The sequence below is a fragment of the Megalobrama amblycephala genome, linkage group LG16 (genome assembly GCF_018812025.1).
Source record: "Megalobrama amblycephala isolate DHTTF-2021 linkage group LG16, ASM1881202v1, whole genome shotgun sequence".
Classification (NCBI taxonomy): Eukaryota; Metazoa; Chordata; class Actinopteri; order Cypriniformes; family Xenocyprididae; genus Megalobrama; species Megalobrama amblycephala.
This window is the reverse complement of record NC_063059.1, coordinates 21,823,765-21,839,650: the sequence shown is the minus strand read 5'-3', so window position 1 is coordinate 21,839,650 and position 15,886 is coordinate 21,823,765. Positions and strand designations below refer to the sequence as shown.

General features: G+C 41.0%; 1 protein-coding gene across 3 annotated transcripts; it reads right to left on the bottom strand.

The window, feature by feature from the left end:
• Window positions 1-2,772: 2,772 nt before the first annotated feature.
• Window positions 2,773-7,592, bottom strand: LOC125249337 (serine/threonine-protein kinase pim-2-like). 3 transcript variants are annotated; one of them, XM_048161615.1, is made up of 10 exons: window positions 7,170-7,592; window positions 6,637-6,912; window positions 6,298-6,540; window positions 5,469-5,669; window positions 5,218-5,312; window positions 5,027-5,077; window positions 4,404-4,785; window positions 4,125-4,304; window positions 3,358-3,497; window positions 2,773-3,076 (listed from the first exon to the last, which is right to left on the bottom strand). In XM_048161615.1, the coding sequence occupies exons 1-9, from the start codon at window positions 7,198-7,200 to the stop codon at window positions 3,364-3,366; spliced, it is 1,593 nt and encodes a 530-aa protein (XP_048017572.1). In that variant the 5' UTR covers window positions 7,201-7,592; the 3' UTR covers window positions 2,773-3,076; window positions 3,358-3,363. The 3 variants fall into 3 exon arrangements, with proteins under 3 accessions (XP_048017572.1, XP_048017571.1, XP_048017573.1); XM_048161614.1 differs by having other exon boundaries at window positions 3,384-3,497; XM_048161616.1 differs by lacking the exon at window positions 3,358-3,497.
• Window positions 7,593-15,886: the final 8,294 nt, after the last annotated feature.

The following is a 15,886-nucleotide window of genomic DNA, read 5'->3' as shown; positions in this document are numbered from 1 at the left end:
AAAACAAGAACTAATTACAGAGTTTATTTGTTTTTCAAATGTGAGGTTCTGGTCCCAAAAAACACCTAAGTTTTTAATGCAGGATGAGGCAAAAGGAGTAAGGTAGTCCAGGTCGATGTTTTTGATCCCAGAGCTATGGTGGGGGCCAAAGACTATAACCTCGGTTTTAGATTCATTCACAAACAAAACATTTTGAGAGAACCACAATTTCACTTCATCTAGGCATACAAAAAGAGATTTCAGAGCAGCATTTGAGTTACGTTTCAGGGGTAAATAGATTTGGGTATCATCTGCATAGCAGTGAAATGATACACCATGTTTTCTGAAGATGGAGCCCAGAGGAAGAGAAAACAGAATAGGTGCAAGAATTGAACCCTGCGGTACTCCACAAGAGAGTTGAGTAGGTGATGAAGAGAAGTTACCTAATCTAACAGAGAAGCTTCTATTCATCAAATAAGATTTAAACCAACTGAGGACAGTTCCCTGAATGCCCACAGAACTTTCCAGACGGGACAGGAGAATATTATGATCAACTGTATCAAAAGCCGAGGTTAGGTCTAAGAGTATCAAGATCACAGATTCACCAGAGTCAGTCGCTAACAGTATATCATTAAAAACCCGTAATGAAGCCGACTCTGTGCTGTGTAAAGGCTTAAAACCAGATTGGAAAGTTTCAAAAATGTGATTAGAGCTAAGAAAAGACTGCAGCTGAATAAAAACAGTTTTTTCTAAAGCTTTAGTAAGAAAAGGAAGAGTCGAGATAGGTTGAAAATCATTGAAATCACTATCATCAAGTGAAGGTTTCTTGAGAAGAGGTGTGACAGTAGCTTCTTTAAGGCTATCAGGGATAGTCCCTGAACATAAGCATTTGTTCAGAAAAGACACAAGACATGGCCCAACTATATCGAAAATTTGTTTAAATAAACAAGGAGGGAGAATATCATTAGGACAAAAGGTATAGGTTTCAAATGATAGATAATTTCTCTGAAGGACTGAAGAGAAACTGGGTCAAAAAAACTCCATATGGCTGGAGAACAACAAAAGTCAGAGCGCGTGAGACTGATGAATGAAAAATGTTCCCAATAACAAAAACAAATCGACAGTATATATATTATACTTTTGGAAAAGTCATATTCATGTGAATGAAGTAAAACAGAGGACAAATTTAAGACTAGGTTGCAATTCATTTTAACACTTAGAAATTGTGACATCTCATACCAAAAGAAAGATGAACAGGCACATTCAAAAAAGAAATGCACAATAGACTCTCTTTCACAATTACAAAAAGAGCAATTGTAATCAATATCCAGATTAAAACGCTCTAATGGTTCTTTCACAGGATATATTCTGTGAGCAATTTTAAATGACACTTCTTTGGTTTTATTGGTTACACAATACCGACTAAGAACTCCCCAAAACTTTTCCCACTCAAATGAAGGAAACATTAATCCAAACAAATTTAGATGGAGGAGAAGAGATATTAACAAAAAGAGATCTAATCGATTGGTTACTGCATTTATCATTAATTAAATCAAGTTGATCTAAAAACAAATATTTAGAGACTGTACTCCCTACAGTGTTACACCAAGTACCCTGATTTCTGAATAGAGATAGAAATCTCTGACAAATTTTTAATTCATTCCCAAAAATCTTGAAAGAAATTCATATTTACGTAACAAGAAAGAACCTGTGTGATGAGCAGAAAAAGAAACGGAGAGATTGGACAGCCCTGTCTAATGCCCCTAGAGAGAAAAAACCTACCAGAAGTCCCATTAATCATTTTAACAGAGCTGCTACATTCTGTGTACAGGGTTGTGATTGCCTTTCTAAAAAATTTAAAGTATTCTAATGTTGCAAACATGAATTTGTGCTCCACTGTATCAAAGGCTTTATTAAAGTCAATAAATAGTATTAGGTTGACATCATGAAGAAGGTGACTGTAATCAATAAAATCAAGAATAAGACCAATATTGTTGCATATATGCCTCCCTTTCAACCTGACTGAGACTGATCAATTGGAATCCAAACCTAATTTCAGCCTGCTGCTGGCAAAAATAAGAGAAAACAGTTTGGCATCAGTGTTTAATAATGTTATAGGTCTCCACCCATCTAGAGATAGAGTATCCTTATTTGGCTTCGGTATTAAGGTAATTACACCCTGTCTAAGAGATGGAGGTAAAATGCCATTCTTTATAGATTCATTAAACATTGCTAAAATAAATGGGCAAAGGGCATCTTCCGGTTTGTATTTCCACAGCGATCTCTTACATATTTACGTATTTCCAGGTCTCCTGACATCTGCTTTAAATATCACAATGCTCATGATAGCTTTCATTAACTCTACAACAAGTAAATCAACTTCACCAGCTAATTATTCTTTGACTGAGATGCCAAAGAAATATACAGAGTAACCGAGAAAACCAAGTTCAAAGACAATTTATAAAGATTTGCCGCGCGAATAAGTTGACAGAAAAATAGTCGCGAAGCTTCTTATAGTCAGAGGAATGTTGAGGAACCATCAAAATAAAGTGTTAGCAGATATTAAACAAAACCCTGAGAGTTAGTTGACATGTAGTTGCAAAGTTATTTATAGTTATAAAGATGTTAGTATGGATGTGTCTAAAGTGAACCACCGAAATAAAGTGTCCCCCTTACATTAGCATTGTGTGCAGAAATGAAATGTAATGAATCAATGTTAAGTGCTAGTACTGAAACTGATCTTAAAGGAATGGTGCACCTGTTTAAATAGAGCAGACTGTTTAAAAGCGTTTCTCCTTTTGTAATTATTGAAAGCATTTATTCAAAGGGATCATATACAGATTATATATATATACATATATACAGATTGGTCATATAAAAAAGTGCTAAATAAATAAAGATGTCTTGACTTAAAAACAAAGCAAATGTGTCTGTGATGAACTGATGTCTCGCGGTCTCTCTGTTCTCGCTCAGACGTGGACAGGCTCTGATCTCTGGTGTGGCGGCTGGAGTTCCTGTCAGGTTGGGGTTGGTCTTCAGGCTTCGGGTCAAGTCTCGAGCTCAAGTCCTCCACCAAGGACAGCAAGCATGTTATTTCCTATCCAGTACAAAGATTATATGAACAAGTCAACTCATGAATGTTTTTAGAGCTAATTTATAACAGAACTGAATTCTGTTTGCATCACTGATTCTGTTATTTTCCTGTTTGAAGCCGCTTTGAAACAATCTGTATTGTATAAAGCGTCATATAACGAAGGTGACTCGACTGGACTATAACAAGAACATTACAATGAACACAAATTACAATCTCACTACAAATCATCCAGAATTGAAGACAAATGATAATAATCCTACTCTGTCTGTTACACTTCCTCACACCTGAAATCACTGATGGGGTGAATCTCCTGAGCTTCTCCAATCTAGATCATTTCTAATCCACTTATCTTGTAACATCTGCTCTAATGTCGGCCGTTTAGTTGGATCCCGGGTTAGGCACTGGCTAATCAGATCTCTGCATTCTGTACAAATTTTAATAAGGAGAGAGAGCTGGTTAGTCATGACCATGTGACTTGGCATCTATGAAAACAGCACCTACAACATGATTAATATCATGTAAAATGTTCCTTATCTTTACTGTAAAAGTGAAGTATGTAGTTCCTGCGACACTAGTGGCACCTACAGCGGAATTACAAAATAAAGCATATTTTCGTAAACCCTTGCAAACGTCCCTTTCGCGCATCGCGTCTTCCACAGATTAAACAGCTCTTACCGGTTCTCGTGAAGGCATGTTTCAGGTCCAACATATTAGGAATACTTTTAGCTGTGTTGCATTTGTCTTTATGAAAATATATCGGGTGCATGAAGATGCTGTATGATACTGAAGCTGCTTTGTAGAATCACAAATACTCTGTTCGCTTTGACCCGTTTAATCTTTGATGCTATAAATGCAGCGAGTTTTGGCTTTCACTGCTGTAACTAAAGCTGAATTTATTTTCCCATGACTCCGCCTGCTACAGTAGCCACGCCCCAAACTCTCGCTATACATTGAGCTATATATGAAAAAATCTTACATACTTCACCTTTAACAGTTTCTGTGCAGAGCCTTTGCTTTACGTTGATCAATGTTATCAATATTCTTCACTCACCTTTGGATAAGTTGGAGTTCCGAAATGTAACTTTAGCTTGTACGATTCCCATTCCATCCCTAAAAGGAGAACACGTGTTCACCATCTCGTACAACAACACTCCTAGAGCCCAGACGTTCGCTGCGACGGCGTGGAATCTCGGTTCTGTGAGGACTTCAGGTGGGCAGTAATCCGGTAATCCTGTGAGCAGACATTTGCACATTGTTGAGAATTTTTTTAAAAGCGTCAAATAATCAGTAAGTCTCTACATTCAGGTTTCCACACTCTCAAAATGCTCACCGAGGTATACGTTGCTCTCGTAGCCATCGCTACTAAACAGCTGACCGCAGCCAAAGTCTATCAGCTTGAGCTCGAACGTGTTCTTCTTCAACAGGAAGTTCTGCACATGAACATCATTATGAAAAACGCCACGCTCAATGCAGTGTTGTACTGCCAGCACAGCCTGTCGCATGATGACCCGTGCTGTTGTTTCGTCCAGTTGAGGATGACGAATGATGAAGTCCAGCAAGCTCTCGCAGGGTTCAGGGAACTCCATAACCAGAGTGAACTTTCGAGGATGTTCAAACCAATTGTATAGTTGTATGACGTAGGGGCTGATGGGTTCTCGCCTCATCATCAGCAGCAGCGCCACTTCTGTAACGAGAGGTTCGGGATGCCCAGGCTAGAGAAAAGTAGTCGACAGAAGGTTAGTTGGGTAAAAATCTGAAGAAAACATTTTTTTAAATGTACTTTTCTTTGATCTTTGTAGATGTGTTCAACAGAGCCTTTTCAGCTCAAAGTTATTTGGTGTTTCTAGGCTTATTTGTCTATTATATTTACACTTAATGCTTCCTACAGGTGTATAAACTACAGAAATCAGCACTTAAACAACTAAACACACATTCAGGTTTCGGCCAACTTACAATATCAAGATAACGGTTGTTGTCAGTCTTGCGAATCCGCTTGATGGCAACCTGAAAACAAATAATTTCATTAACGGTAAAAGTATTCAAGCAGCTGACCTTGCACCAAGTATTAAACCATCTGTTAAATGTCTTCAATATGTTTTGATGCATGCAAGAGCAAAATGTTTGTACAATTCACTAAGATTTACCTTTTTGCCATCAAATTTGTGTCTCCCCTCGTACACCCTGCCAAATCCTCCGGATCCAATCATCTCTCCCACGTTAAAGAGAGACTCAAAGGACTCTGAAAACAAACAGAAAAATATGAGCTTGCTAGAAAATTGTTTTGTATTGAAAATATCAGTTCTGCTTGTGGCGAGAAAATAATATTAATATTCTCTGAAAACAAGACAACAATATTGTTTAAAATAATGTTGGAAAAAAATGACTGGCGATTTACCTTTCTTTGTCTTGACTCTGGAGTGATCAGGTGACGGCTCAGGATCAGGTGACGACTCCAGATCTGCTGGAGGGACAAAAGGCTCCACAACATCCCCAGCACTACTGTGGCAACAGCAGCTGAAAGGACTCTTCATGGCCTTCCACAGCATCTTCAAGAAAGATCGAAATCCTTTCCTCTTCCTCCTTTCTGTAGGTTTTTCTGAAATAAAAGAAAAATAATGGAAAACAATTATTAGAAACATCTCTGACCTCAAATTAAGCAATGATAGAATGACATAACTTATATTTTACTGTGATATTTTTAGCTGTAATGTTGCAAATCTAAAGTAATGGAAATATTTCCTATATTGACTTCTGCTTAATGCCTGCATAAATGTCCCAAAAACATATTTTACAATATTAATAGTCATTTTATTTCACAATTATCACTATATTTTTCTTAATTTATCTGATCTTTCATTAAAAAGAGGACACATTCAGGCTTCATTTGGCCAACTCTGGCACATGTGGCACAGTTCTAGTTATGGCAAAGATCATGAGCCACATCTTAAAATATGTTTAATATATATATATATATATATATATTTAAATAAACATTGATTTTTATTAAATCTTATTAATGACATAACCAATTCTGCAATACTTGCCATGACAGCCATTTTGACAACTTTGTGTGTATTTGACAATTCATGTGCAATAAGTCTTAAAACAGAATTGTTTTCAGGATCGTATGCTGCGTGAGAAGCGGGTGTTTCGGGTGTGTGTCAGACAGCACAAGTACCATTGATCTGTACACTTTACACGGCCCAGCCTCATTTCAGTCTCACCTGTTGAGCTCTTCTTCACAGGAGGAGACTCCATGGCAAGCCTCTGCTGTCTCCAACTCTCTAAAGTCACTGTTGGCTCGACAGGAACTTGACCTGGCAGCGGAGGGTTCATCCACTCTTCGAGGCTGTCGCACCTGGACAAACAGCGTTTGCCACAACTGCCCTGTTCGTTTGGGCTCTCCGATCCATCACCGCTCCTCCTCCAACAGACGCTGTACGTGCCTCTGCTGCCCGCTGAGGAATCTGGAATATTTCAAACATCCAAAACAGTTATTTAATAATATCAGTAATCAATGTATTAACTGAGCCACAACTCCTTTAATAAAAGCTTATTCTGACCTCTGTGAGACCATGTAGCAGGTCTTTTAAATGGAGTGGATGGACGTCCGTCATCTGGGCTCTGCTGGCTGCCGCTCTGCCACTTCCTCCTCCAGTGATCCTGACCTGTGGACACAAAAACAGACTCCGAGGGCAGAGGAGTTAAATATCCAGGTAGCTCCTGGCTCAGTGTCTGGGTCGGGTCTGGCAGCGGATCCTGATGGCGGTCATCAGAACCGGGTCTCCAAACCTCCTGACCGGCCGTCTGAGAGGAAGAAGCTCTCCTGGATCTGGAGGCTGGAATATTTCAGACATCACATAGTTAGTAATGTTTTAATAATAATCAATAATCAATGTCAGTGGTCAATTACAAACTGGTACTATATTTACTCAAATTGAAAAGTTTATTTCATATGCATGGAATCAAATACATGTGATCACCTAATGTTAGCTGGGAAAATTGTGGGATCAAATGGGTTCCCTCACACTTTCACATTAAGTCAATCATTGTACAACATCATACCATAAAGAAATGAAAAACTAAAGGCACTCACCTCCTCTTCCACCCCTGTGAGCCTTCGACATCCTCCTCCAAACTGCAATAAAAACAATACAAAATAAAATATAAAAAAGAGAATAAAACACAACTCTTCTCAGAAAAGAAAAGAAAAAGAAAAAAAAAATAATAAAAGAAAAGAAAAAATAACGTAAATGAAACACCAAACTCCTTCTAATAAGAAAAGAACAATAAAATAAAACTGTCCTTAGAAATAATATGAACTCTTCAAAAAATAAAACTATGTATCCTCCGATCTCCTTCTAGAATAAAAGTCTCCTTGAAATCCTCCAAACAGCTTCAAAATCCGCACTGAAAATGCTCTGCAAAAGTCTCTGAATTCGCCTCGTCTCTCAGTCAACAAACAGCGATCGGTTCGAGTTTGTATACAGTCAGAATTCATAACTCGCGTCCCTATAGCAACTAAAATTTGAATCACTTCAAAGTCACGTGTGTGAGCAGAGCGCGTGAGCGCGCATTGAATCTGAAAATTTATTGAAGTTACTAACTTAATTTTGACGTTTTCTTTAATACATGTTAGATTTATTCTTTCTGAACAATTATTCTTCCTATTATTTTTATTATTATAATCCGTGGTCCAAAATCTTTATTAGGCCTATTCATAATTGAGCAAAAGCGTCACTTCTCAAGGCAAATGGATCTCATAATCATTGCTTCTGTCTAAAGTGCATGATGAGGCCAGAAATGTCCAAGCCTTCATGAAAACTGTACGCCAAATTATCAGAAAAGAAAAACGCAGCGCAGTTTCAAGTTCAAAGTTACAAAACAGCAAATAACCTCCATTCATGAACATATGAATTTATATATGGTCAGACACTTGCACGTCACTATTATTAACATTTGACCAAAATGAAGCTCAAATGGAGTTATGAGGTCGAATTTGACCAGCAAGATTAAGTCTAGAGAGGGCTATAAGTCCAGTCATTAAAGCCGTATCTGAGGCGCATTACCGTTTCCATCATCTTATTATAAAGTTTACTGTAGCTATGCGGACACTCCAGTTGTTGTTGTTTTCTGACATTTGGCCTAAAATCTCATGCTATTAAAGAATAAGCTGCTACGCACAGACTATTTCAGACATTATTGACTATGACTCGATGACAAATGCTAGACTAAGACACTCTCTCCGCTCCTCAAACACTAGTTTTTATAGAGAGAGTTTTTTGAGTGAAGAAAACGCTGTACTTATTCAAACAAACAGTTCTTTACTTACCCTCATATTGTAAATGTAACGAGTCTTCTTCTTCTTCTTGAACACCAAGACGACACCAAGAGCTGCTTTCCACTATTTTATTTGATCCTGAAGAAGACAATTAAACACATATATATTGTCTTCAGACTGCAGTGCACATCTGACCCCCTCATCAATACACAGCAGCATTGCGTGGGGGAATTAATTATTTTCATGAATATGCATGTAAGGGCATTTCACAAATTTTACAATTTATCCACATTTACATGCTAAGGATACATTAAAATTTACAGGAAAACACTTTTTTTTCCAGTTGCAACAAAATGAACACATTTTTCACTTATAACTTCAAACTACATACAAGAATGTATATGTAAAAAAAAAAAAGAAATACACCAGAGCCACCCGGTGGACAAATGAAAATGTGCGTTTAGCTAGTAAATATGAAAACAGCATGATGGACAATAGACGTACCTGAAGAAGACAATTAAACACATATATATTGTCTTCAGACTGCAGTGCACATCTGACCCCTATATATACAAAAATAACAAGGTTTTCAGTGAAAAATAAAAGTAACACAAATACAAAATGGCGACTTGTAATGTGCGTTCAGCACTTATGTTAAACTCCATAAAATTGCCACAACTTGACTTAGCGATAAAAACCAATCAAAAATACCATAATAATATAACATAGTTTTCGTGAGATGAAAAACATTTGCATTACAACAAGAGAAATTGAAATATTCTCAGGAGCAACTCTCTGTACAACCTACCCTCATCAATACACAGCAGCATTGTGAGGGGGGAAGGGGGAACGCGAACTACGGGAACAAAGGAGGTACAAAAAGGGGCGATGTGCAGGTTTATGATTGAAACAGAAAATGAATAAAAATGACTGCAAAATGTGTTCTCAAAATGATAAAATTCACAATACAATAAGAAAATATGACACTTTTAACAAAGTACAATTCCAACTCTGTTACATTCACCTGCACTGAATTTTATCAAATTTGAGCTACATCTACATAGTACATATTGAACACAACTTCACCAATTACATTTACAATGAAAGGGTCATTAACACAAATCCAACATCTACAGTATTCCATAAGAATGAAGTGGTATGAGAGCAGCGCTATCTCCCAATCCAGCTACTGGAAAACAGGGTGCCTTGTACACCCCACAAGACCCAAATTTTCAGTGTAGAATAAACTCATGAAAGAGAACAAAACATTCTATTTAATTACACAATGCAGTCATGCACCCCTCCACACAAAAAAAAAAAAAAAAAAAAAAAAAAAACTGGGGCCACAGATCTGGAATTCACTCAACAAGAGACTGAAAAATAGACTTGCAAACAGATTTAACACTGAAATTATCCTGAACAACATCCTGTCTTGACATAGATTGTATAAGTCTATTAACAGGCTTGACTAGTCGACCAAATCTAGACCTGACCTGTGGTTGTGCATTGGAAAAATTACTGAGCTGAAGTGAGGCCTGATCAGCAGTGTGTAGAGTGTGAGGTGCATTGCGTGTTTGTGTTATATTCTCAGGTGTGACTTCTGATTGTCTTATGTCAACAGCAATATCAGTCATGGTTACAGAGTCACAGGTCACAGACTGTTCAATCATGATGCTGCCAGGTGAGGTAAAAACCTCTTGCAGTCTAGAGGTCTCGCTCGCTACATCATTGACATCCACTTGAGACAAACTTGGTGTAGAAAACTGTGTAATCCATTCTATGGTTCTCCTCTCAGAATCCACAAGCTCTGCATCAAGCATGAGGCTCACATCATCTCTCGAGCATGCAGGTGAGTTGTGTAGACTGTCAACATCATAGTTTTTACCAGATCTACATCCAGTCCCACTCTCTCTCTCAAGAAGAGTTTCAGATACATCGCCCGCATCAGCAGTACCTGGAGGTGAAGATTCAGCGGCAGACATTGATGGAGGTAAGTCAGACATATCGATTTCATTGTCCACAGGAAGGAAGTTAACAAGCATGAGCAAGTTCCTATGAACCACTTTCTCCCGGCCAGTGGCTGTGTCACAGATCCTGTACGTGTGTGTATCAGCGTTCATGTCCACAACCGTGTAAATGGTCGATTCCCACTTATCAGCGAGTTTCTTTTTACCTCTCTCTGTCTTGTTGGCCAAAAGCACTCTATCCCCGACTTCAATACTGGATCCCTTCACTTTCCTGTTGTACAGTCGAGCATGTCTTCTCTGCTCCTTCACAGCATGTTCCTGAGCGATTACCAATGCTTCCTTTAGGTCGTCGGCGAGAGACGCCACATACTTGTCATAGCTCGTCACATTAGAATCATGCAGGACAGTACGAAACAAGACATCAACAGGCAGGCGGGGAACACGGCCGAACATGAGGTAAAAGGGTGGGTAGCCCGTTGTCTCATGGGTTGTGCAGTTGTACATGAATGTCAATGTTTGTAAACGTCGTGGCCAGTCAACCTTAGCTTCAGGAGACAGTGCGCGGATCATGCAGCCTAAGGTTCTATTAAATCGTTCCACACTACCGTTCCCCATCGGATGATAGGGGGTAGTGTGTGATTTCCTGACACCCGAGATCTTGAGAAGCTCACTTATCAGCCGACTCTCAAAATTAGTCCCTTGATCACTGTGGATCCTTTCCGGGAATCCAAAGACACAAAATATTTGTCCCAGAGAACTTTTGCTACCTGCTTGGCTGTCTGATCTTTACAGGGAAATGCCTGAGCCATTCTCGTAAAGTGGTCCGTTATTACTAGGACATCCATGGACTTGTTACAGGAGTTTTCAGCTGACCAAAAATCAATACAAACGAGCTCCAGTGGTCTAGTGGTTGTTATGCTTTCCAGAGGAGCTCTCCCTTCAGGTTCAGCTGTCTTACTGACAATGCATCGCTGGCAATGGCGAACATAGTCTCTCACATCTCTGTCAATGTTTGTCCAAAAGAACCTCTCCCTAACTAAACTAAGGGTCCTGGACTGGGCCTGATGACCGGCTTCATCGTGAACTCCTTTCAGGGCTTCACCTTTGAGAGAGTCAGGAACAACATATTGGGAACGTTTTGCTCTAGTCTTAGGGTCCTTTGAAACTCTGTACAGGACACCATTGCTCACAGCGAGTTTGTCCCAGTGTTTCAGGTATCTCGTGACAGAGACAGACTCCTTAGCTCTTGTTCTCCTAGAAGGCCTCCATTGTCTCTCAACATAATACAGGACACGAGAGAGAGTTCTATCATCCAGCTGCTTGTCACGAAGGTCTTTTTCGGTGTATGCAGGCAAGGTGTTAATTCCAGGTGGTATCAACTGAGGGAGGAGCTGCAATGTTTGAACTGCACGGACCCTGGGACCAGCTTCCCAAACCATATGTGATTGCAGTACCGCAGACACGTCGTCCGTTCCAATAGACTGAGCCCATACATGAGGTGAGTCACATGCGGGCTGAACATCATTACTCACTGTGACGAGTTTCACTTGACCACTGGATGACCTGAAGGCATTTTTAACAGAATCACATGACACATCTTTAACATCACTCAGAAGGTTTGCATAGGGCTCAGTAAGAAGTCTTTGGCCAACACTCTCCTTGACAAAAGGCACACGGCTCAAGGCATCGGCTACAATGTTCTGCCGTCCTGAGATATACTTGATGTCAAAGTCGTAACTTGCCAACTTGGCAACCCAGCGTTGCTCACAACAATCCAGCTTCGGCTTTGTAAGTATATGAGTCAACGGGTTGTTGTCAGTCCAGACTGTGAATTTGTGACCTTTGAGCCAGTGACTGAACTTGTCACAAATTGACCATTTCAAAGCCAGAAACTCCAAGCGGTGAGCTGGGTAGTTCCTCTGGGCTTGATTTAGTGACTTGCTGGCAAACGCAATCGGTCTGGCTCGCGTGTCTCCATCCTGTAATTGGGACAGGACAGCACCTATGCCTTCCAAGGATGCATCCGTTGACAACATAAAGGGACGAGTGAAGTCGGGATGGGCCAGAATCATAGAGTTGACCAGCGAAGCCTTAAGGTGGTCAAAGGCCTGTTCCTGTTGTGGTGTCCAGTCTGCTGCACACAACTTTCTGCCCGTTGTCCTGTCTTTCTGACCTGTCCTTTTTCTCTTCCCACCCTTCAACAGGTCAAAGAGTGGCTTGGCCATGGCAGAGTATCCAGGCACAAAGTGCTGATAATAATTTATCATCCCAAGAAAGGACCTAATCCTCTTCTGTGATGGGGTCACACCATCAGGATCCATGAGGTCAGTACTGGTCAAATTAGTGATGTTCTCGACTTTACTGTGGTCTGTTGAAACACCCTTTTCATCAACTATGTGGCCAAGAAACCTCACTGACCTTCTGAGGAAGAAACATTTTTTTGGAGCCAACTTCAGATTGTGGCTACGCAATCTCTCAAACACCATCTTCAGGCGTAACAAGGCACTCTCCTCATCTGGGGCGAACACCAACAAGTCATCTAAATAGCACAGCAAACTCAGATAGTTCTGGTCTCCAAAAATGCTCATCATCATCCGCATGAAACTCCCTGGACTATTACATAGGCCCTGAGGGAGACGGTTGTACTCATAAAGGCCCATTGGAGTTGTAAAAGCTGAGTACTTCCTGTCTTCCTCATGAAGTGACATATTGTAAAATCCAGACGTTAAATCCATTGTGCTGAATAGACTGTTGCCTCCTAACGCAGCTAGGCAGTCTGCCTGATGGGGAAGAGGGTGAGCATCCTTCAGAGTCCTTTTATTTAGCCAGCGAAAATCCGTACATATACGGAGATCCCCATTCTTCTTCCACACAAGAACGAGAGGTGATGCATATTCGCTGGTTGATTTCCTGATGATTTCTTTTTCCTCCATCTCACTTAACACCTGGCGCAGTTTCAGATAATGTCCAGGGGGCACTCTCCTATAAGGTAGTCTGAACGGTCTTTTATCTGAAAGATGAATGCGGTGTACAAAACCCTCTGCCTCTCCACAGTCGAGATGATGACGTGAAAATATATCCTCATACTGCAAAACAAGGTCAGTCATCTTCCCCTTATATACCTCAGACACCTCGCATGACTCAATGTCAATGTTACTTAGACCAACTGACCTGAGCTTTTCTTCGGTGGACTTCATACCAGCGAGAGGTTGAGGCATCAGCGAATGTGAAAAGCTTGCCCAAGGACCCTCTGGAAACTCAGTTATGTCCATATCCTCAATCGCCATGCAGGAGTAAACATCTGCCAACTTTGCATTACGTCTCAACAACACAGGCCTGTCAGAACCATTGACGACTTTTAGTGGGACCCACTTGTCTCCCCACAATGGAGTCACTACTCTAGACACCATAATACCTCTGGGAGCTGAGCGGGATGATGTTGGCTCTGTCATCACAGTGCTGCCTGGAGAAATGACCGTATTTTTAGGTAGTTTCCCCCAAATAAGGTATTCACGGCCAGACTGAAGGCAGACAGCAGAGTTGCACCTGACAGTACCGACCTTCTGAGGAGCTTCATCTCCCTTCCAGGGCTTGAGACCTGATAGCATAGACAAGAACTGTTCCATCTCATGATCCTTTTCTGGGCAAGGACTTGACACTGTTCTCCAGTAAGACTCACACAGCTTAGACTGATTCAGGATATGTTTTATAACATTGGTTCCCAATATTAGTTCATCCCGCTGGCCCTGGACAACGAGCGTGGGAACTACAATCTTACAGCCATACACCTCCATCTCCACATCAAAAGCATACTTGGGTTTAACGTAAAGCCCACCACATCCAACGAGGACCACATTCACATCAACCTTGTGCAGGTCATTTATTACTCCAGCCTCTTTCATTTTCATCTCGGCCTCTTCACTCATACTGCAAGCCATAGAGCCAGTGTCCAACATGCCACCAATTTTCATCGTCCCACCCAGTAACACAGGTGTGTAGAAAAGGCTCTCACTACTGCAGACTCTGTGAATATTTTGATAAACAATTTCAGAATCATGGGATGAGTCTCTTGCAGATATGTAAACTGATTCAGCATCAGAAGTGTCATCAGTGTGGGAGTAATTGTTGAGACCTGTACTGCCTCCCTCCAAATACAGGTCATCTAGTTTCCCCCAGACTGGGATGGAGAGGAGCTACTGATAGGACAATTTAGTCTGGTGTGACCCGCTCTAAAACAGGCAAAACACAACCTTTCAGACATGCAGTGAGAAATGGTGTTGTGGCTTGCGTCATTACAGACCTTACAAACTGCCTGATTGGGGTGTCTTTCACGAGGGGTGCGTCGAAATCTGCCACCGCCAGATAGATGGCGGGTGTTACGCTGTTGCAATTTATCCATCATGTCCTGAAAGATGTCAACCATACGGGTCAGAAGTCTCTCATCTGATTGTGACTGGAGATTTTGTGCCACAGCTGGTGCAGAAGGGTGGCTCAGACTGTGAATGGGCTCACCCTGAGTAGGAACACAGATAGGAAGAGGGCAATTGGAAGGGCACACTGAGTACTGGGCTTGGAGAGAGGGATTCTGAGTGTGAACTTGGGAAGGCACTGCCACATTCACTGGAGGAACATTGGGCTGCTTAGGAGTCACTGAAATGACGTGGTTTTTAAGCTGTGCAGTCCCAATGGCTCTGCCACTATCTCTTAGCTCTCTCTGATAATCATCAATCCTCAGTTGGACATCTCGCGAGGTCCATTCATGAATCGGCTTACACTTTAGGGTGCAAGAGAGCTCAGGATCAGGGCAATGCTTGACAAACATGAGTGCGACTTCATTATTTATGTTCTCCGTTTTCTTCCCCTGTCTGCGTAGACCCTCAAGAGCCAAGTCAGCCGCCTTATTCAGTCTTATCCAGTAGTCAACTGGATTTTCTTTGTGTTTGGGCAGTGTAGCATAAAAGTCGGCGAGTGGGAGACACGAGGAAGCTTCACTGAAATAATGGAGGAGAACATCATAGATTTTATCAGGTGTCTCTTTAAGATCAATCGCTGGATCACTACGCAAGGCAATCTTGACTACATCTCTGGCTCTGCCCAGCAAATGGCTCATAATTTCCTCTGCCTGGTCATTCACAGGAATCACATGTTTTCTGAGATGAGTCTTAGTCAAATCAATCCAGTCCTGGACTGAATGTTTGTCAGTGCTATCACCTTTAAATGTCGGGAATTCACCGTCTGATTTAACATGGACTGTCACATGAGATGAGTCATATCTGGTAGGTTCACTGTGAGTAGTTTGGGTAGTGGGAGTAGACTGACGGTCACCAGCTATGTTCACTACACCAGCTGACATTAGCTTTTCAACAATGGATTCACCAATCTGAGCTCCTAACCGTCCTACCATGTCTGTGAGATGGTGCATAGCGTCAACATCAGTAGCTGGTGTGGAGGTGCGAAGATATTCCCTCTTAAACCCACTAACAGGTGTACAACTCGGGCTATGACCCAAACCTGTATCTGTGTCATCATCAGCTATGGGCTTAGAATGTCTCACATCCCTACTGT